The 22,547-nt window shown below is 36.3% G+C and overlaps 1 protein-coding gene across 9 annotated transcripts; it reads right to left on the minus strand.

Annotated features, from left to right (window-relative positions):
- Window positions 1-13,623, minus strand: LOC110801605 (DNA ligase 6). 9 transcript variants are annotated; one of them, XM_022006965.2, is made up of 19 exons: window positions 11,206-13,618; window positions 10,987-11,104; window positions 10,790-10,871; window positions 8,965-9,067; window positions 8,790-8,886; window positions 8,224-8,326; window positions 7,536-7,649; window positions 7,257-7,304; window positions 6,932-7,029; window positions 6,775-6,840; window positions 6,217-6,376; window positions 6,035-6,142; window positions 5,332-5,381; window positions 2,309-2,343; window positions 2,144-2,205; window positions 1,907-2,068; window positions 1,718-1,806; window positions 1,445-1,544; window positions 1-536 (listed from the first exon to the last, which is right to left on the minus strand). In XM_022006965.2, the coding sequence occupies exons 1-19, from the start codon at window positions 13,463-13,465 to the stop codon at window positions 228-230; spliced, it is 4,164 nt and encodes a 1,387-aa protein (XP_021862657.2). In that variant the 5' UTR covers window positions 13,466-13,618; the 3' UTR covers window positions 1-227. The 9 variants fall into 9 exon arrangements, 6 of the variants coding, with proteins under 6 accessions (XP_021862657.2, XP_021862655.2, XP_021862658.2 ...); XM_022006963.2 differs by having other exon boundaries at window positions 8,790-9,067; window positions 11,206-13,619; XM_022006966.2 differs by lacking the exons at window positions 2,144-2,205; window positions 2,309-2,343; window positions 5,332-5,381.
- Between the last annotated feature and the right edge of the window lie 8,924 nt (window positions 13,624-22,547).

Genomic DNA, 22,547 nt, shown 5'->3' on the forward strand with positions numbered 1-22,547 from the left:
TCCATCAACAACTTTGGAGAAAAGTTTAAATGGCTTTCATTTACAACTTCCGAGTAACTTTTCTGCTTCTAACAAACAAAGTTTCCAAAAGAAATGCTAAATATAAGATAGCAGGCATCGTATACAAACAAAACTTTACATGGAGGATACTTGAAGCTTATATGAACATAAGCAAAGTATATTAACAATTATGTACAAGTACAACGTGCATTTTAAAGACCAAAAGTCTAACGAGCACCACTTAAATCCATCTTTCGAGTCTGAGAATGAAACATTTCGGCAACTTCCGTAGAGGTACTGCAATCTTCTGGTCGTCTGTCCGAAAGAGAGCGGACAAATCTCGGAAACCTCATAGAAATTCCACGTGAAGGATGAACGATTGCAACTGCAGCCTTGTGAACAGGTGATACAGTGAGGTCTGCACCTCTTATCTCCCACACCATTTCAGCTGAAAACCACATATCCGGAACTTCATCTGTTCGGTAATACAAGGGCTTTCTGGTCAATATTTTGTCTCCGGAGAGTAAATCTTTCATCTGTTATTAAACAATTGAAAAAATTAATACATATCCTTGAATATGAATGATTCAAAAGTTTGAAGACTGTAAATCCTCTACTAATTATGCCAAATGTAAAACCAATATAGGGAAAGACCAGAAAGACAACAATATAACTGAGGTACAACATTCCAATTCCCAAAATCGAACTTTACAGAGTAGAGACTCAAATGAAATTCCGTGAGATAAGACCACTTAACGATAAAAGAAAACATACACAACCAGCAGCAAGCTACCAAATACCAAGAGAATTCCCACATGCAACAACCGATGACCTTAACATATAACCAAACATCTAACTGGGTTCAAGATACGGCTAATCGACTAATTTTTTTTTTCCAGAGATTACACAAACCAAAACTGCTAGATGCAGCCGGTTTCCTACATTTGACCAAAAGAAATTTCATGATTTCATTTTTTTTACCAACTCGACTTAAAATGTTCAATCAAAGGTACTAGTTAACCTGTATTGCTCAATCTAACACAAGAAGCCTTCAAAAACACCCAGTGCTATGTGTATCACAACTTTTTTTCACAGGAAGAAGAATGAAAGGGAGCACACAAAAGATCTTTTTCTCATTGCTCATAGTCTCATGATACTTGACATTAAATCACATATTCTTTCCTAGGAAGGGGAGTGAAAGGGGATATACAAAAAGTCTATAATCTCATAGTCAGAAAGGGAACATTCTGTAAGGAAAACTTTATATCAAATACGGAGTAAAGTAGTGTGCACCTTATACCTGTAAGTCTATAAGACCCCATCTTCAACCACATTTTGACAACTTTCCCTGAACCCCTTCCCCGAAACAGAAGGGGAAATATTGAAAAAGGCTACTACTAAAGATGTCTCAAGACTTTGGCAGAACAAAACCAGAATATATTACCTCTTTGTAGAAAGCATCAGAAAACCCTGTCATTACACGACATAAACTTTCATATTCCTCTGTATCAGGATTGTAACAAGCCATAAGAAATGGACTATACCTGAAATAGTGGTAAAACAAATAAAAATTCACATTCCCAATATCAGATTAATATAGGGGTATATGCAGCAGTTGGAAGTGTATCACACTCTGCTACCATGAAAACTTAAAATGCATATGATAAGTTAACCAGAAAGGGGGATCATGAGAACTTTTTGGTGCAACATAAATTACCATCCTGCCTTTCTCCCATTGCCATGCCAAGCACCAATGGGAACTAAATCAAGGGAGTCCCCTACACCGTCCATATAATCTCGCTTTACCTGATAAGGGAAAATTTACAGTCAACACACTAGACACTGATTTACTATCCATATTCATCAGTAATGAATGGTGGAGCAGATGAGATAACCCAGACAACACCTTCAACCATGAATCAGCCCGTTTTGAAGCAAAGTAGCCAGCATCAACATCCAGTGACTTAACCATAATCCCTTCACAAGAAGACTGAAATGCATCTTCAAGGAAAGCATTTATCTTTGTCAAAGTGGCTTCACAGTCTGGACGAGCTTCGTCTGCTTCCACCTGGGGGACAAGAGACTATTGTCAAGAATAACCATCAGAAAAATCAATAATTCAATCGACAAATGAAGCACCTACAGTCGTTTCCTTTGCATATTCCAAAAAACCAGGCTTTTCCCCTTTAAAAAGATCGTTCATGCCTATGCATATTTTGAAATTGAGATCAAAATTAGATCAGACACGATTGCCACGAGCATAATGTTTCTTTTCCTATACACACAAAAATGATAGAAAAATGCATACACTGCCGCCTTTGCCGGAGTGGGACAGCCAACAGCCTGGATCACATGATTTATCCCAAGTCAGCACAAAATTTCATCAATCTGATACACAGGTACTTTGGAACAAGAAAGTGATGTGAAGTTATCCAAATAGAAGAGACAAAAGTCATCACTAATTAGAGAAGACCCCATCTAAGAGCATCTAGTCAAGCGACATATAGGACAACAATGTTCAATAAATGCATGTTTAGTATATACATTACTAACAAGAAACTTCAATCAGCAGGCACATGCAAAAAAAAAAAAAAAAGATTGCAAACCAGCAAACCAACAATGATGGAATGCGCGAATAACATCAAAACAGGGAGTAAAACCAGGAAAACTCATCAGCACCTGCCCTATAAAACGGAATAGGGATTATTACCCGCGATTGCAAGAAGATCAATGTGATGAACTGATAAATTTGAGCATAAAAGTAAAGGCAGAAATTATATTAACTAGCTTGATGGATGAAGAACACAAAAAGGGATAAAAGTAGTGACTTGAGGCCACCAATCTCCAAGGGTTAGTGACTTGAGGTCACCACTCTCCAAAGCCTAAGCTTTACTAATTTCTCCACATGATTCTGGTTCCCCTTCCCTTCTCCTTTTAATTACCAACTGCTAGTAATAGGACAAAAACAATTAATAAAAGTAGTCTAAACAAAATAGCAGTTGCAGGCTGCCACTCTGTGGAGTGGTTACTGCCCTTGGGTTGGTGGCTGCCTCTACATCCCTTTTGTCCTGTAGTGGTGACATCCTTTTCTTCCCTGTATATGTTTGCAGCAGTTGTGGGTGGTATTGGGGTATTGCATTATGTCCTTCTACTGTTTAGTCCATTACAATACCGACCCCCTAAACTTCCACCTTGTCCTCAAGGTGGGTAGTAATCGGCACTCGATTCTCGGCCTCGGCAACAATGATCCATGTCCACCTTCTTGCGGCCTAAACTGAGAATAAGTTGCTGATTGCGTTGCGGCTTCCCATTTGTGAGAGTTGGTATATACTCTTGGTACTTTATCATTGAATACCACAACTTGTCATCCCCGCAATTGTGCTGCCAGTGGCATTCGAGCATATTGGTAAATGTCAGTAAGAATGTCATTAACGTGGACACGAGAATGAAGTCTTGTAACTGATCATAAACGTTTATGAAGTATTGGGGAGAATGGATGTTGTTTGAACTGAGGGAATGAGTGTACAGGTTGAAAGAAGTTGTGTGGGGATTGGATGTGGAAATGGATTTAAGGAAAGTAACCCCAAGATGCCCAGCAAAAAGCTTGTCATCATTTCTTGTCAAGTTGGGCTCAAAGTGAGCAGGCCCCATTTCTTGAGTCAACTTCCCACACTTTGGGCTCGTCTGCATTCCTCTTATAATTGCAATGACCTGGCTTAGAATATGTGACTCAAGCAGCATAACCTCAACAATTTGAACAAGTACATAATTACCCTCAACAGCATATTTTAATTCTGTCTTCTTCCTCAAGCCAAAAGAATATTCTCTGAAGCCACACTCCATACCTAGAAAGCTTTGCAACTGCAACAATAACCACTTTAAGCTCCACCCTACACCACCAGACATATTTCCGGCGTCACCAGCTCCGAGACAGCCACCTGGACCCCCACCAGAACCACTAGCTCCTGACCCGCCCTTCACAAATTCCCCTCTTTCCATGTTCAGGCCACCGCAAGTGGTGGTTCCACCACCCAAATTACACCTTCCGTTAAAGAAACCAGGACCACCACGTTCAAATACTTCTACAGGTTGTCTACCTAACAAAACACCAACATCACCACTCACTCTACCTTGTCTAGCAAGGCCTGGTCCTCCGCCGGAGCCGCTGCCTCCAGCACCTCCCCTCTCAAATGTCCTCTTCTTTCGCTTCCTTATGAGAACATAGACATGCCACCAGCATAGCCTCCTAATCCTTGACCTCCGCTCATCCTACCACCAAAATCCTTGACAACGAAACTGCAACATGAGGCTCCTTTTCCAGCATCTGGTGCCTTTGCATTTCCGCCGGCGACAAAGGGTAGATTTTCTCTAGATCCACTTCTCTGCAGATTTGCATGCTCCACCACTTCCGCTTCAACCACCTCCGAATTCGCCACTGCCTTTTTCTCTTCCTCTTTGAGTATCTCTTCTCTAATTTCAGTAAACTTCTCTTTGATTTCCTTCAATTCTTGCCGTAACGAAGAAAAGATCGGAGAAAGACCTTCCATAGTATTTTTCACGAAATCTTCCTTACATTTTTTGAGAATCTCATCCCACTTCTCCTGTGATTTCTGATCAGAACTGTTAACATCCATTTTTTTTATTTTTTTTTGGAAACTTGGAAAATCAGATCCCTCCCAGAATTGTACCGCTCTGATACCAAGTGTGATGAACTGATAAATTTGAGCATAAAAGTAAAGGCAGAAATTATATTAACTAGCTTGATGGATGAAGAACACAAAAAGGGATAAAAGTAGTGACTTGAGCCCACCAATCTCCAAGGGTTAGTGACTTGAGGTCACCACTCTCCAAAGCCTAAGCTTTACTAATTTCTCCACATGATTCTGGTTCCCCTTCCCTTCTCCTTTTAATTACCAACTGCTAGTAATAAGACAAAAACAATTAATAAAAGTAGTCTAAACAAAATAGCAGCTGCAGGCTGCCACTCTGTGGAGTGGTTACTGCCCTTGGGTTGGTGGCTGCCTCTACATCCCTTTTGTCCTGTAGTGGTGACATCCTTTTCTTCCCTGTATATGTTTGCAGCAGTTGTGGGTGGTATTGGGGTATTGCATTATGTCCTTCTACTGTTTAGTCCATTACAATCAACAACCAATTCACTCCCCCCCCCCCCCAAAAAAAAAAAAACAGGGTATGGGCTGAAATAAGAATCCACAAAGTAACATAAAACACAAAGGGGGGGGGGGGGGGGGGGGGGGAGGCAGAAATAAGAGACTAATTAGAAACGTTTGCTCTAATTAGCAATAATCTAGATAGAAGAGTCTAGATGATTACTTCTCCCCATTGACGAACATGACATCGAACACAAGGACACAAATGTCAACCTGCAATTCCACAGTTTTGGACGAATGAAAATCATAAAAACTAAATAGCAAATGGGGGAGGGAAGTGAGGTATATTTAAAAGGTTAGAGGTCAGTGATATGATAATCAATCCCCATCAATCTGAATTTCCCAAACCTGACATATTAATATGGAAACTCCACAATAATCTAAACCCTTAAAAAAGACAAAACATTGAAATATTTAACCAAAGAATGTCATCGATGATTTTTTTTTTTTTTTTTGCTAAGGGTGACACTGAGCATCTGACAAACGTAATATTCTTTCAAACGCAGCCAGTACAGAGACAGAAATTAGATGCCACCAACAATAACAACAACACATGATCACATCAAAGAAACAAAACTAACAAAAAGAAAGAAACACTAATCCGTTCCCAAAGATGAAAGAATATGGAAGATACACGTGGAATAAAACAATTAGAATGCTATACTAAACACTTCAATAAGTGAAGGATGAATGCGCCCACAGACTAAGTTACTGGTTAAAGAGATCCACAAGAAAAGCATGTCTCAAACCGACCAAACTGTTTCCTCTAAAAACAACCCCAACCAAACTGCAAAAGACAATTGCCTTAAAATTAGATGGCAGGAACTTTATGATATGACTCGAATAAAAAAAAAATAAGCGTACACCTTTATTCTATCCAATGAAACCAAGGAAGCTTTGCTCCCTCTCTCTCTGGCAGATAGTTCTTGAAAGGATAAAAACTTGATTCCTTTGTTGCGATCAATTCCAACCACCTGAATAAAAACTAATCTTTACCAAAACACAAGAAAAAAGAGAAGACAACTACAGAAGAGAGGCCAGGGAATACCTCCGCATCAATAATGAAAGATTCAGCGGAAGTTTTACATGATTCCTGAATAATATGCACCAAGTCTGGAAATTTTGTAGTCATCTCATCCCCATTTCTTGAAAAGATGCGCACAGAACCATCATCAAATTTGTGAATTTGGGCGCGTTGACCATCATATCTAAACAAAAGCAGACACATTCAACGGAGATTCAGAAATTACCTTCAGGAATTACCTCTTTCTTTTAACCCTCATGGCACATCACAAGCCAAGACCCGAGTTCATTAATTATTTTCCACAACAGAAGGTTTCGAAGTATAAATTGATCTTTTTATTAAGCTTTTTCTTCAATTCCACATAGACTATCAGTTCGAGACAAATAAAAAAACTAATGGCGCACCAACAATATAGATATAGCATTTCACACTTCCACGTGCATAAAGTATGAGTTGTTACGAACAAGCCAGAAATATGATCTTATACAGGAAAAGATAAGCATCAGAATCATCTATGAGTTCAGACATGCCATGTAAGACATGAACAATTACTCCTAAACAAACCAAACAAAACGGACTTACTTAAACTCACAGGTGAAAGCTTTATTCTGGAATAGCTTCAGTGCTTGCGCAATTCCATTAGTTATTCTGTCATGGAGTGAAAGCAAAATGCCAATAAACATGCAAATAAAACATGGAGAAGCTTGAAAGAAAGGAAGTATAAAACATAGGAACTTACTTAGCAAGCATGGGCCTGATAGGAATGCCTGGTACCATAGTCAACGTGGTGGTGGAAAACTTTATGCCTTCGCTCATAAGAGAAGGTACCAATAAATTCTTCATGATAAACAAGCATGTTGTATCAGAAACTATATAACAGACACCAAGATCAATTAAGCATATGACAAATGTGAAGTAAGAAATTGGATATCACACGAACTAAACAATCACCACATGCACTCATTCGTGTAACTAGCAACACAAACTGAAACTTACTGCAGACTTTCACTAAATTGTACATTTAAATAAAACAAACGAGTAAAAGGAGAATGATCACAGCTTACCAAATCCGGAAGAATATTATAAACTTCAACAGCAGCAGCAGAAAGGCCCTACAAGCAAATAAATGAACATGCAAATAAAGAATGACAATATTCAACACAGTCAAGCAACAAATTTTACTTACAAAGAAAGATAGATGATTTCACTTTCTTGTATCAACATTCAGACAGCAAAAGAAAAAATCATTCCCATTGTTGAGAACAGGACATTTATTATGCCAATTCACAATAACACATACAACTAAATGGACGTAATCGACAGACACATACATCGGTTCAAACCTGAAGCAATTCCTTTGGAACTTTTCCTGCTTCGTCATAACCGTTCAGAGCAACTGCTTGAGCCAATGCAGGAAGAACTGTTCTCATCATTGCTCCAATTCGCAGGTTCCTAACCTAAAAGCTGGATATTGTCAAAATCCTTAACAAGACTCTATTTCATCAGCTGCAAAATGAATATACCGACCTAGAAACCTAATGACACGAGGGACGTTTATACAATAAGCTATGTTAATCATATTCTCTTCAGATCCAGACATAGCAGAACCATGTAAGCTTGAAAGGGTCACAATCTGCAAATTACTGAATGTTTAAAAGACCATGAAAATCTTCTCAACAAATACAGAGAATATGAACCACTAAAAGCGATTTCAACATATCTTTAAGATGATTCAGGTTTTCTTATTAGTTATAACTGCATTTGACTTGTTCCAGACCCATCTTATGCTACCCTTTCAGATCATCGAAAAAGCAAACAAACAAATGTTACATAGGAAATAAGTGCTTAAAAAACACCCAAGAGGGAAGCATGCAAGAGAAGAGAAATTTCAATACAAGTTATCATTCACACCAAGACATGCGAGTGGAAACATGATCAGGTGGTCAAGCCCAATATCTACTTCTATAAAGAAAGATTAGAAGCACTCATCTACTCCAAATAGTGTTCTAAAAGTGTTCTTGCACAACTCACCAAAGTTCTGACAAGAAACTTCATTTCCTTCTCTCTGCAAGATCGCATCATACTGACAATTAGGCTTTTCCTCCTACCTGCACTTCCACTGCCTGTCTGTACACTGAGCATATACAATATGAGCAGAAGAAAGTACACAACAGTTTGATACTTTGATAATTTCACCTTTCAAGATCATAGGCACAAAAAATGCTTGAGCAAAGTGTAAGAATATTTAAGTGAATCAACATGAGAAACCATTGGTCCCTAAAGGCCTAAACATTGAAATGCTTCTAGTGGAGAAATGCAATGGAGTCCAAATGGAAGCAAGGCTCTCTACATGAACCCTCCAAAAGAAAAGGGAAGAAAGCAGAAGGTCAGATTTTGAATATATAAAAGCTTCAATTTTATAAAGAAGATGACCAAAAAGGTCAAACTACAAAACAATAGAACTGCCAAATCAATCGTCCCTAGGGAAGAAGGAAGAACTGTAAACAACAGCCACATGCCAAGTTTTCTGGTCACAGTACCATAGCTAACATCATACCTTAAGCTCGTAATAGAAAAGAACCAGATATCAATCTTACCTAATTTTCCGAAGTATGGAAAATACATCTCGAATCAGAAGGGGTGAAGGAGGAAGAAGTAGTGACTGTGTTTTCCGACACTCTTGTGCAACATCACCTATTAGATTCAGTATCATGCACATGATTACTATACACAAAGAGTGATGATAATGAGAAATTATCGAGTAACACGTACCAAGATCACCAAAATTGTTGTACATTTCCCTTATCTTAGCTCTATTAATTCCACATGCCTCTTCTAGGGCAGATGCAACCAAACTTCCACCAATGTTTAGTTCCTACATACACATTCAGGAGATAAAATATGAGGCATATGAATGAGCCATAAATGCATTTTTTGCATTGCCCAATGGTAACACCATCCACGTAACATAGCATTTGTTTTATGACTAGATAATGATAAGAAAGATAATTTGATACAAAGTTAAAAAAATTTGATCAACAAATTACGGAGTTTAACATAAACATAATTGTCTAGTACAGCCACTGATACCAGGTTATAAAAGACTGGAAAGTCTTCTCTTCTCAAGCATAATATCTTCTATGCTTTCCAGAAACTTAAATATCCAGGACCCCTTGTCCAAAAAAACAACGAAGTTTAGCAGATAAAATTTTCTTTTTGCAAATCTGGAAATAACAAAACTACCCTGGAAAAAAGATACCTATGTCTCTCCTCCATGAGCTTCAACAACTTTCTGCTCTTTGTCTATGTCCTCATCCTCCTCCTCCACTTATGAAGTCTCCTACCTTCACTTCATCGTTAAGCATACAACAATGGTCATCTTCATCTTTAATATTCATTAACTCCTAAGCTCCTCTATTTTCTCCTTTCACCTTATCCCATCCATAACAAAAACAATACAGCCACGCCGTCCCTCCGACGGTGTAACTTCTTCGCCGTGTTCTACTCCTGTACAAGGTTGACCTCTAAACCTTCACTCCATGTGTTTCTCTTTTTAGCTTGGAGATTTTATTAACAAAGTTGGGGAATATGTAATTCGTTCTAGAATCAGCATCACTAAACCACCATTCCAAAATCAATTTACCACGTGCCATTAACAAATCAATTGATATCATGGTCTGCCTTTGAGGTTAACGCAAAGCTGGCGGCTTTTTTGTGTGTGGGTATTTTGGTCATTTCCAATTTTGTGTGAAAAAATTAATTTCTGCATTTAGCAACACCCAAAAGAAAAGAAAATTTCCATATAAGTTTTCACGAGTTCTCTGAAAGAAGTATAGAGAACTTGTGCCAATGTGCTGATGTAATTCAAAAGTTTGTTCCAAAGATAGGAAGGTTTCAAGAATTCAAGCATGCTAGAAAACTGTTCCTTCATATAAATCGTGAGAAGTTTTCTTAAATTCAAGAGCTTGTTAATCATTGTCATTGAACTGATGAAACCAAATCTTTTGGTAGTAGGTGTTACCCTCGTGAGGAGGGTCTCCTTATGTTCCTTTTTTTCCTTTACCTTACCCCCAAAAAGTGAGCTGATGATATCTAGTCCTTCTGACCTCAGGTCATTTTAAAGGGGAGAGACAGCCTGAATCGTCAATCGAATTGGTGTCAGGATAAATGCCACAACTCAGCTATCCCAGTTCGGGGGAAGGACACTGGACTGACATTCAAGGCTATTCTTGAGATGAGAAGCCGAGCCCAAGGTTAAGAGTAAGACAAGCTCTACTAGATAAGCTTTTTGTAAACATTACGGGGACTTAAAGTAAAGAAAAGACTAAGTGGCAAGAGCAGAACTGATATGAGTTTGTTAGGATACAAACTGATTAGTGGTGGTTGTTTTAATTCATATATATATATATATATATATATATATATATATATATATATATATATATATATATATATATATATATATATATATATATATATTGTGTCATACTCTGTATTAATTTGTGTCAAACAGATTGTTACCAGAAATAACATGTGTATATCACCCTTCAAGAAAACAGAATATCATCTGAAGAAATAAGGCGAGCAATTCACCAACCATATTTTCATGGTCAGCGGCGATCTTATTTGTGCAGAGATAAATAGCAGGTAGAACATCATCAGGAGACAAAGCCAGCAAACTGCAAGCAAATAAATGAAAAATCTGAAACCTTACAGGTATCTGGTTTCAAAAGACAAGATACCACATGGAACAAAAAGAATTAAATGGAAATAATACACAAGATAGCAGAAAACCTTCTAAACATATTGGAAAGTATTGATGTAGCTTTAATTTTGCCCCTTTCACCTTCAACAATGTCAAAAGTCCGGGCCAAGTGTATATATGGAGCAGGCTGACCGTGCTTCCAGCAAGCTGCATGAAGTGCCATAAAATTAGCGCAGAATGCCCAGAAAAAGAAACAAAACAACCAAGAGACTGCAAGAATTAAAACTTTAGGTGAGCTTGAGGATGACCATGTTCTATTGGAGAATACGTCTCTGGTGGTAGTGATACATAGTTAACAGCAGTACTGTCAGCCAATGAATCTTGTGCAGATTGATAAACCTTGTTGCCAGCTTCAGACCTTTCTTTCCCTTGGCTAGAGATGCTTTCTTCTAGACCTTCACATGGTAGTGATTTGCTACTAGCATCTACCCCTTTTTGATTACCACCAAGGTGAACTTCAGAATTATTGTAATACATATCCAGTGCCAAACCTACATTTCCCTCAGCCTTTTCTAACAGTTCAGCAGCATAACCTTTTATTGATTCACTGCCATCAATTATCTGAATAAATTGCTCCAGCTCTTCCTTATATTGTTTAACTGAATGTTCAGAAGTTAGACTCTTGTCCTCAGTACTTATCCCAGACAAAGGGGTAGCGGTGATTCCCTGACAAACCCTACTACCTTTACTGAAAAATTTGGTTATTGTAGATTGCTTTATGCCACCAGATTCAAGATTTGAGTTTAATTTTCCCTTCTTATTCTTCTTATTTTGAGGATTTTTCTTTCTTTTTCCAGGAGAAACACTGCTTGCAACTGACTGCTTCAATGGCGGAAATTTGGCCTTTTGATTAGGTGACTTCACCGGTGTCTGAAGACTGCTCTCAACAGAAGGAGGATTAAGAAGTTTTGTGCAAGGACTTTCTGACTTTTGTGATGAAGGAAGAGATTCTCCACTCCGCTCATGAAATTCTGTTTCGTGTTCATAAAAATGCGATACAGCATCAACAATATTTCTGCCATATGTTTTGACAAGTTCTAGCAACTGATCTACAGAAACCCATACGGGCAAACAATCCCGTAGCTCTTGCATGATCTCATCTTTTTCCTTATCACTAAAAGGGGTTAAATCTTGTGAATCAGGTTCATGCGTAGAAGCTACAGAGCACGTGGAACCAGAGTCAGCTTCACGACCATTTTTCAGCTCGCACACGTCAAACTCCTCTTTGAATTGTTCTATGTCTTTGTCCAACTCAGGTGCCAAATCATCTACCTTGACCTTTCCTTTTCCCTGGGGTACACGGTAAAAACCCATCAAAAATTCTTGCTTATTGGCCATCTCATCCACCAATCCTGCAAAATGCTTTTGCATTTTTAGAGCATGTTTGCTGTCCACATTCTCAACATCAAAGCCAACTGTAGGAAGCACACGCTTTGGTTTCAAAAACTTCACATATTCTCTAAGCTCGTTGTAATTGGAATGTTCACTGTAAGGCACCAGATGAATCTCAAACGAATCTTTTGTTCTTACTGCAAACTTGTTTTTCTTCACTTCATAAGTCCATCCAGTAGGAACAAATCCCACAACCTTCTTATACTCTTTTCCAACCATAATTTCATTCACCTTCATGAAATTAGGCCGAAAATATGGCCAAGTCTCACCCAAAACATTCCACCCAACAACGTGAACATCACTAGAGGATTCATCTTCCGTAAACACCCCTTCATTCTCGTAACCTAACTCCCGCAAAATCTCCATCTTCCTACTATCTACATGGATCTTACAGTCACACCTACGCGCTATTTCCAACAAAATCCTCTCTTTTCCGATTACATATGTCGCAACAAGAAACAAAACACTTTTACTAGCATTCCTATTCTCACTCCTACTCCTTTCTATCACACTAACTACATAATCAATCGACTCCTCTTGCACAGGGAACACAAATTTGGGATCACAATACGTTGTATCGAGAAAAACAGCATCACAACCAACAAATTCACTTAAAAAAGGTATCAACTTCATATCACTACAGAACCTAAAATCACCAGTATGAACATAACGCTCAAATTTACCACCACTAACAGGAACTTTAAACAGAAATTGAACAGCACCAGGGCAGTGATTAGCATCAATTAAAGTTACCTCACAATTGTCTATAACAACGGTCTCGTTAATTGGCAATCCGATAACGGACAGTGCCGAAACACCGAGAACTTTGACAACGAGGCGAGCGGTGGTTACAGAGCAGAAGATGATACCTCGAGACCACGTTGAAGTGAGGCCAGTGTAGTGATCAGCGTGGAAGTGTGAGAGGAAGTAGGAGATAGAAAATTCGCCAGAATGTCGGAAGCCATCGATGATGAAGCGAGTTTTGGGGATGAGCTTTGAGGGGGGGAAATTGGCGGGAAATGAAGGGAGTTGCGACGGAGATGAGCTAGGAAGGGGGTTTTGCGATTGAAGATAGCGTTCGGATGTATTTAGGGTTAGGGTTTTGGCGGTAGACATGGTGGTCCTGACGGCGGTTTTGGTGGTTGCTATCGGAGCATTTTGTTTGAAGGGTTTGTTGAAATGGTGTTGGTCCTGGTGGAGCGGTGGATTAGGATTTGTGCGCCAAAAGATGTTTTCTGTTTTTCGGTCATCTTCCACCGCAAGAACGGTTACAAGTCTTGCAATAAAGATCTAAACTGCCCATTTTTGTGAGCCCATTGGGCCAGATTATGCCAACATTATTCAAGTCAGTTGATGCATTAGCTTTTGTTCTTTATCCCTACTAACTTTACAGGTAAATTGATATTCAAACCTATTGTCAAGGGCGATATTTTTTAATTCTTTTTTATTGTAGAGAGAGACTAACGAAAGACAAATGATATGAAAGCATTTGATCCTAAGTGTCAACAATGAGTTGATGCTACTAGTGAAGTCCTGAGATATCGGAGTTCGAGCTCAGTTTAAGACTTAAGTGAACTAAGTAAGTTATAATTTGAAAATCTTAAATTAAGTAGAAAACTGGGCACTTATGCTTATTTCTAGTGCCTAACTCTTTATGAAAATAGAAGTTTAAAAAAGGGCATCCAAAATCCTATTACCAATTTGTCATATCGTGTTGCTTGGGATTTCAAAAATTGTAATAGCATTATAATTTTGTTTTACAAGTAGCAAGCCCAAAACTAGGGTTATGATTGTGGAAGATCAATATATGACCGTTAAGTAAAGTCATACACAATCATATCATGAGCAATCACAACCATGATTCTAGTAATTGGCAAAGTCAAAGATAATTGATTTGCCTTATTAGGCTCCTTATATACTTTGTTATCTTCGGTTATAGAATTATTTGTATAGATTGTAATTAATTAATAGCTATAAGTATGCTCCTGTATTAGTATTTAAATACTTCTCCCTTCAATGAAATACTTAAGCTTCTCTATTCTCTATAATGATACTACGTATATTATAAAAAGTCCATTGTACTTGCAAATTTTGCACTCTGCTCGACTAAAAGTTTAAAACTTATCTCAAATGAGTTTTGATCCATAATATAACACGAAATATACTCATACCAATGTAATTAATGAGCCATTGATAAATGTTAAGCCCGATTGCCAAATTATAATGATGACGGACATCTTAACCGTACCCCGTGTCCAATTCTTTCCCCTTTTAAGATTGCCAAATTAGAGGAAGATCAAGGGGGTCTTGTCTTAAGATTTTCTTCATTTGCCATATCAGCATTTCATTAATACTAAATAATTAAATAATTGTTAAGACTCCTTAAGATTCAATCAAATTTAGTTCTTCACCCATTAAATCATTTAAGGCTTGTAAATTTATATAAAAAATCATTTTATTATTTAATTTAACTCACATACCAAGTCTTAAGTTGAGTCTTAATTGTTCAAGACTCACTTTAAGACTTTGATAAGACTTGTCTACTTCAATGCTACAATTTCTATATATCTGATCTTAAGACTGACGAATCATATGCCATGTCAGTACAACTCATATCTTAAGACTTGGGGCTGATCATGCTCTAATACCACTAAGGCAGTAAGGCGTACAAAGTGCATTGACATTCTCCATGTACACAAAAAAGCAGTTACGTTACATGGATACCGATAATAATAGCACATAATATTTAAAACAAATAAATAAAATTAGATAAAATAGTAGGGAATAATAATAAATGATGCTGATACTAGTAATAATACATGAAACCTATGATTACATGTAGTGTAGAATGATAATGATAATGATATTATCCTGTGATGCGATGCGACAGGCAGTTAACAATGAATAAATTAAAATGTTAATCTTCTGCAAATATGTAAGGCCATATAACTTGTTTAGAGAATGAAGCTCAACCGAAGCTGCGATATAGACTGCTCACCGGCTTTTACTATGCGATCTATCATGTGCTAGCTGTGACATCCCACCTCCTTCCCTCATATAATTAACAATATTTCTCCATTCTCATTCATACAATCTATAATCTGCATAGTGGCACACTTAGCTTAATAATACTAGTACAGGTTTGGTGCTAACAAATTAATTAAATCCCATTTTTAAAGGATTCGTAATTATTTATATGGAGTATGAGTATATATATTAATGTAGTTAGTACAAATTTCTTTTTTGCTCTTTTGGAATTTAGTTATGAATAATAAATATCCAAGAGGCAGGGATACAACGATCCACACTCCACATAACTAGTTAGGATGTTTTTAAAAAATAAAATATAAATAAATTAAGAATTCTTTTTTATACACATATTAGTCATTACTTCATCTGTCCCTTAAATTAAGATTGCTCATTTAAATTTTGTTAGGATAAATTTAAAAGATGATAGAAGTTTGTATAATATTGTCTTATATTTATAATGCCGCTAAGAACATCAGCAACTATGACTGAGGCTTGCTGTCAACTGCTACTTGCCCTCCCAAAAATGTACAATGTTAACTTTGCTCCATGTCAATTTAATCTCATGCTTGACAGGGGTCGGATATCTGACCCCTTGGGCAACTAAATTGCAAGATGAATTGCATGCTTTTCTATAACTTTTGTGGTTGGTTGTAGATAAACTAACAACAATGAGTTTATCCAAACTTTTTTATTTGATTAATTGTGCACTTATACGTGGTACATAAAATAGGTTAATTATCATTAATGTTTTTGTAATATTAATTAGTAAAAAAAACATTTTTTTAATATTTGCTTGACTTAATTCAAGAAAGAAATTATAGTTACTAAAATTAGTAACTCTGTAGGAGATATAATATGAGGTGAGATAATGTGAAAAGTTTGTGAGAGAGACTTGTGACCTTGGGTCAATATTGTAGAAAAAAAGAAGAGGTCAAAATAAGAGGTAAGTCAAGTTAGTGGAAAATGAGGTGTAAGAAGGAGAAAGATGAGAGAGAAATTGTATTACACTTGACCAAGAGGCAAGGATGCACGCGGTCTAACATCACTTGAGTATCAACGCAAGAACTTTAAAAACTTTGTATTCTAGTTAAAGACTTGAATTTAAGAAGAAGAAAAATGTTACACGAAAAAATTATTTTCAGCCAGCTTTGTAGGTAAGACTTATTGAAAGGGTGAGAGGATTATAAGAGAAATATTTTCCTCCAAATTAAGAGCGTCTAATGGGCCGGGGTTTGATCCCATAATCTTGATCGAGATTAGGAGGTCAAGGCTTTACCACTAGGTCAATCCTTGCTTGATTCTAACCATTAAGAAATTGAAGTAACATGCAATCTATACTAAGCTAATATAGTAAAAGGCGTTCTTAACGCATACGTGTAACATATACCCCTCCTTATTACGCCACGTCACCACCAATCAGCATCACGGCATGTCATATACAACAACAAAAAACATGTAGCAAAAATCGAACACCAGACCTCATTTGTTAAAAGGTACACTTCCTACCATCTTAACCAAATACAACTTATGTTGTGTCTTCCATATAAATTGAATAAAAGTGAATGCAAAAAAAGGAATAATTACTTTGTACTTAATTTATAATGTACAACTATTAGTTTACTAACTTAAGCCTCAAATTACAAAAAAAGCTCGGGTTAATAGAGTGTAATGATGAGTAAGAGGTAAAATATTGACGGAGGTTAAGTAATTAATCAACTAATGGTGAAAGAAAAGGATTTGGCTTTGTTATGATTTTCTGATGTGGGTTTCAGATTGGCAAGGTTGTTGATCGGTCGCTAATCTTGTGTCATGTATCGGTCACCGCCAATTCGATGACGACACCATCCATATATAGGCACATATTTACAAAAAATAAACCCGAATAAATGTCAAAATCCGAGACAATTCCCGTACCACAAAACAGTTACATATTTAAAAATGCTCAATCCAAAGTGTATGGTTAATTAAAATCCATAATGCTCCGTACTCCGTAGTATAGTACAATGGTGGATGCAATGCATTGAAATTAAATGGGGTCGCTTGACCCACTTGGCAACACAATTTGCTTAATTTTAGTTCAGTTTTCATTCATTTTATTTTCTAAAATAATTAATTTAAGTTAATTTTTTAAATAATAACCCTACTTTGTATAATCTCTAGATCCGCCATTGGTATATTACTCGATTTTTCAAAGAAAAAGCTACTGCGACATTGTTAGGTATGACATCCAACCAGTGTTGAATCTTCAACAATTTAACTAAATGTCAATAAAAAATTAAGCATAATATTTTGAGAATATGCAATTATAGTACAATTTTAGAATTGCCATAACTAAAATTCATTATGGAATTCTTGCCCGGAAGATGGGTCGTCCAAGCCATAACAAAAATCTACCATTACTTCCCACTTAGTAACCGAGGTTGTTTTTTCGCATATCAGATGTGTGGAAAGTTTCAGCTAAAAGACAAATAGCTAAAAGACAAAATAGGAAGTAACATTCTATATAAAAAAAAAAGTATCATTATGTAAAAAAAAAAAAGTATCATTGTGTAAAAAAAAGTACCATTCTGTAAAAAAAAAGTACCATTTTTATTTTAAAAAGTACCATTTAATTTCTTTTTGTCATTTTTTCTATTTTGTCTTTTACTATGATATGTATTTGCAATCACATATTTGATATCCGAAAATACTTCATCCCTAGTAACCTAGCTAGTAGGTTAATTACAAGATCGAATTTCCTAAAACGTAACCTTACAAGAGAGGTAACCTCATGAGTATGAGTATGATTACCATTTAAAAAATGAAATCTTATTGGAGTTGTGATTTGGAAAGTTGAAATTTTTTGTAAGAATTAAAACCCATGTGAGTTAGACTGAGGTGTAAACGTGTAAATCTTTAGGAACAAGGGATAGGATTTTTGGACTTTGCTGCCATACATCGACGGCCACCTTTTTTCTAATCTGATTAAGGAGATAAAAGTGATAATAATAAGGAATCAAATAAAAAAGATACACTAATATTAATCTTACAGTTCATCTTCGACAATGACAAAAACATTGATTAAATTAAGTGGACGACACATATCCTACTTTTTCAGCTTAGAGGAAAGTTAAACCCACCATATATGCCCAACAAATCAATACTCTCTCCGTGTCGGAATACTCGACCCGGTTTGACCGGCACGGAGTTTAAGGGATTTAAATTGACTTATTTAATTTAATAGATATTAGTTGATAGTGGGGTATTTTTTTAAAGTAGTTAGTGGGAGGTGGGTTAAGAGGTGGGGTTGGGGGAGAGTAGGGGTTGAATTTTTAATTATTTTTTGTATGGAGTAGGGGATAGGTGGGTTAATAGGGTGGAGTGAAAAATAGTATAATATTGTTAGAACATTTCCATTTTTAGAAACAGGTCAAGTATTAAGGGACGGCCCGATAAGGAAAACAGGTCAAGTATTCCGGGACGGAGGGAGTACCTAGTATTTAAAAAGCATAACCATCACTATTTCAATGACACATAAGCAATACTATTTTGATGACACGTGTCTCAATCTTAAAAAGCATACTATTATTCTACTTTATTGTCATTGTTTGTTATTTATTTTTCAATGTTGTATGATTGTTGCTATAGCCCATAATCTAACCAAAAAGTTAGAAAAAGGGAATACCTTTGTTTAATTGAATATTTTGTTGTGCTGACAAAAAAAAAAAAATTACCACAACTAATCTCCGTCTCTTTAATTTACTAGAATTGTACTGCATCCATCCCATATTTATAGTATTATTTGACTAAAAACACGGGTTTTAAGAAAAGTGTAATATACGGAAATTTAGAATATAGTACATTGATAATTGATTTGTATGAGAAAGTGAAATATAATACATGGATAAAGGAATATAGTACATGGAGAAGTTGTGTTGGGTTTTCAGTGCATTTTTAATTAATATATATAATACTTGGAAAAGTGGAAAACTTAATGGCCATAAATAGAAACATGATTATATTTTTGGGTCTCTTAAAATAGAATCAGGACTACAAAAACGAGACGGGGGGATTACCAAAAATTAGGATTGATACTCAACTTGATTATGCCTAAACTACCGTCCCCTACTTCATCTTCCCCATTCTTCACCTTCCAAGCTTAATTATTTTCAAGCTTAATTATTCTTCATCTTCCCCATTAACTCTCCAAGCTTAATTATTTTCAATGTCAATTTAATTCAATCCCCAAATCTTCTCCCCTTCTCCTGTAGCATTAATTCAAAATTTAACCTCGCTAATAGACTTTTTGACTGATGCGTTTTGAAACGGTAGGAGATTATAGGGTGCTTTAATTCAACATTTCTATTGTTTATTTTCATGCATGCAATTCAAGCTGTAATACCCCCCCCCCCCCCTCTCTCTAAGCACGTTGTTCTTCATTTTTCTTAAGCACGTTGGAAGTATGTTGTTTATTTTTCTTGCTTAATTAGTTGCAATTCATTTTGCAGAGAAGGACAATCTTATAATGTATGGTTTCCATGCAAATGATTAAAGGTGGGTAAATCGTCATCGACATTTTGAGACTTTTAGGTGGGTTTTATTTGTATATTTTTTGTTGTTAGGGGAACTTACAATTAGTTTTAGTTCTCCTATAAGAAAAGTTTTGTCAGTATAGTTCAATAGTTAGACTTTGTTAAGTCTTTCCCTTAATTGGATAACATGAGTATAGTCGTAAACTGTAACAGTTGCAAATTTGTTTGGTCTTTGTACAAATTATATGTTATTGGTGGTAATAAGTGATTTAAAGTGGATCTATTTTTCAGGGAAGATGAACATAAGCAGAAAAATGTAATGATTAAAAAGACAAGACTTCATATGTTAAAGTTTTAATTATTGTCTTATGATTTAAACACCTTCTAACACATACTTAAGAACAACATAACTTCTAAATTCCATTACCGACCAATATATAACCAGCCCGTTCGTCTAACGGGCCCAAAAACTAGTTAAGCTTTATTTGCCTCCCATAATTAACAAAAAAAGAAAGAAAAAAAAATAACCTTTGATATGTAATACAATACTCTTTTATAAATTCAAAAGGTTACAAATTATACAAATTGTACGGTAAACGCTTAGATAGTACTCGTAAGCAATTTAAGGTTTGAACTTTGAAGAAAATACCAACTACCAAAACAAAAAGGTAAGGGCTCGTTCGGTATCGAGTTTCAACGTGTCTCATAATTCCTCCATTTTTTTTACGGATATTTCATGAAATACCCCCGAGTTTTGAAGTAATTCACCAAATGCCCATCAAGTTCCAATAATTCACCAAATACCCCTGACAATTGACTTAATGCCCCAAATACCCTTACTGATAACGATCCGTTAGTCCGTCGTTAGCCTAGTTTCATAATTCACCAAATGCCCCTTTTTTAAAATTTTATTTCACCAAATACCCCTATTATTAAACTTATTTCACCAAATGCCCCAACCTTAAAAATAGTTATTCTGATGTTCCAACGTCTAGTTTTTTCGTTTGAAAATTAGTCGTTGCTTATTGTTTGCTTATGCCTTCTTGATCCACTAAAGTCGTGATAATATCTAAAGGCTAATTTTGAACAAACGTTGTAGTACGAAGAGAAAATAATAATGTTGATTGTGTGTTCCACTCAATACAAAGCTACACAATTTATAGGTATCAAAATAACAAACTAAGCCTTATAATAAGGAAGAAAGATACTTATGAAATGAATCCAAGCAACAAAGAAAATCAATGTTCTGATTAACGAGTGGGATATCTTGAAATGACAATTTGTACATTAAACTCAAGGCATAATCCAAAGAGAAGCTAGTAGGAAACTTATTCCTGATTTACAGCTACAATGCCAATTATGAGCTTTGGATCTATTGATGTCACAAGGAAATTTGACAAGCATCTACTCATCGTACACAAATTCAACTCCACTGCTTCAGCCTAGGGACGGGAAACACTTGAGGAGAATCTCAGAACCTGTTTCGAGCTCCTGTTCTAATATGGTCAGTGGAGGAACCAATCTCACTATTTTCCTTTTCCAGCAGTTAATATTAACAATTTAACATTCCTGAATTTCGACAAGCATCAACTAGCGGGCCAACTTGTACATCCAACTCTATACCAATAATAAGACCCTGCCCTCGGACTTCTTTCACATGTTGTTTGCCTCCCAATTGCTTTGCTAAGAGTTCTCTGAAGTCTTAACTTTTCTTTGCTAAAAGTACTTGCTTGCTCTCCTGAGTCCTAAGTTCTGCCTGTCCATCCCAAACCATGACATAAATAGGATTAGCCTTTCTTCATTTCAAAATCAAAGTAAGATGCCTTGTATTGACATTACAGTATCATCCTTTTCTTCATTTGCTTCAAGTCCTATTGCATCTTACTATTTCCCCTGTTTTCAGTACTTTCTCCTTCGTCTAAGCTTCCCCTGTATTGTCCTTCATGCTACTGCCCCCTGTTTTGTTGCTCAACTACTCCCTTGCACCATCTCAGATTGTTGCAAGGATCACACTTGTAGTACAACCTTTGTGGATTGAGTGTTGTATCGGAGCTTCAGATGACAAATTTCCTATCACAATAGCAAAATTGGTTAGGTACTCTAATATATGTGGACTCATTGTGTGTGGATGATGATTTGGAAACAAAACTCATGACACAAATCTAATGCAATTAGCAAAGCAAAGAAAAACAATATCTAAATTACAAGAAACATTCAGAAAGTGGGTTTTTATAGCCAAGCAAGATCAACAGCTACTTTTCAAACGAAAAGACTAGTCGTTGGAATATCAAAATAACTATTTTTAAGTTTGGGGTATTTGGTGAAATAAGTTTAATAATAGGGGTATTTGGTGAATTATGAAATTAGGCTAACGGCGGACTAACGGACCGTTAAAAGTAAGGGTATTTGGGACATTAAGTCAATTGTCAGGGGTATTTGGTGAATTATTGGAACTTGATGGGCATTTGGTGAATTACTTCAAAACTCGGGGGTATTTCATGAAATATCCGTTTTTTTTATTATTGCACCATTTTCCTTTTTTGGAAGTTGCATATTAATTGCACTATTTCCTTTTTTTAGTAAGTTTACCCTATGAAATGACATTTTTATCCTTATATGTGTAGTGGGGACTTGTTCTTTACATCAAAACTTGTACT

This window comes from Spinacia oleracea, chromosome 1, assembly GCF_020520425.1.
Source record: "Spinacia oleracea cultivar Varoflay chromosome 1, BTI_SOV_V1, whole genome shotgun sequence".
Taxonomy (NCBI): domain Eukaryota; kingdom Viridiplantae; phylum Streptophyta; class Magnoliopsida; order Caryophyllales; family Amaranthaceae; genus Spinacia; species Spinacia oleracea.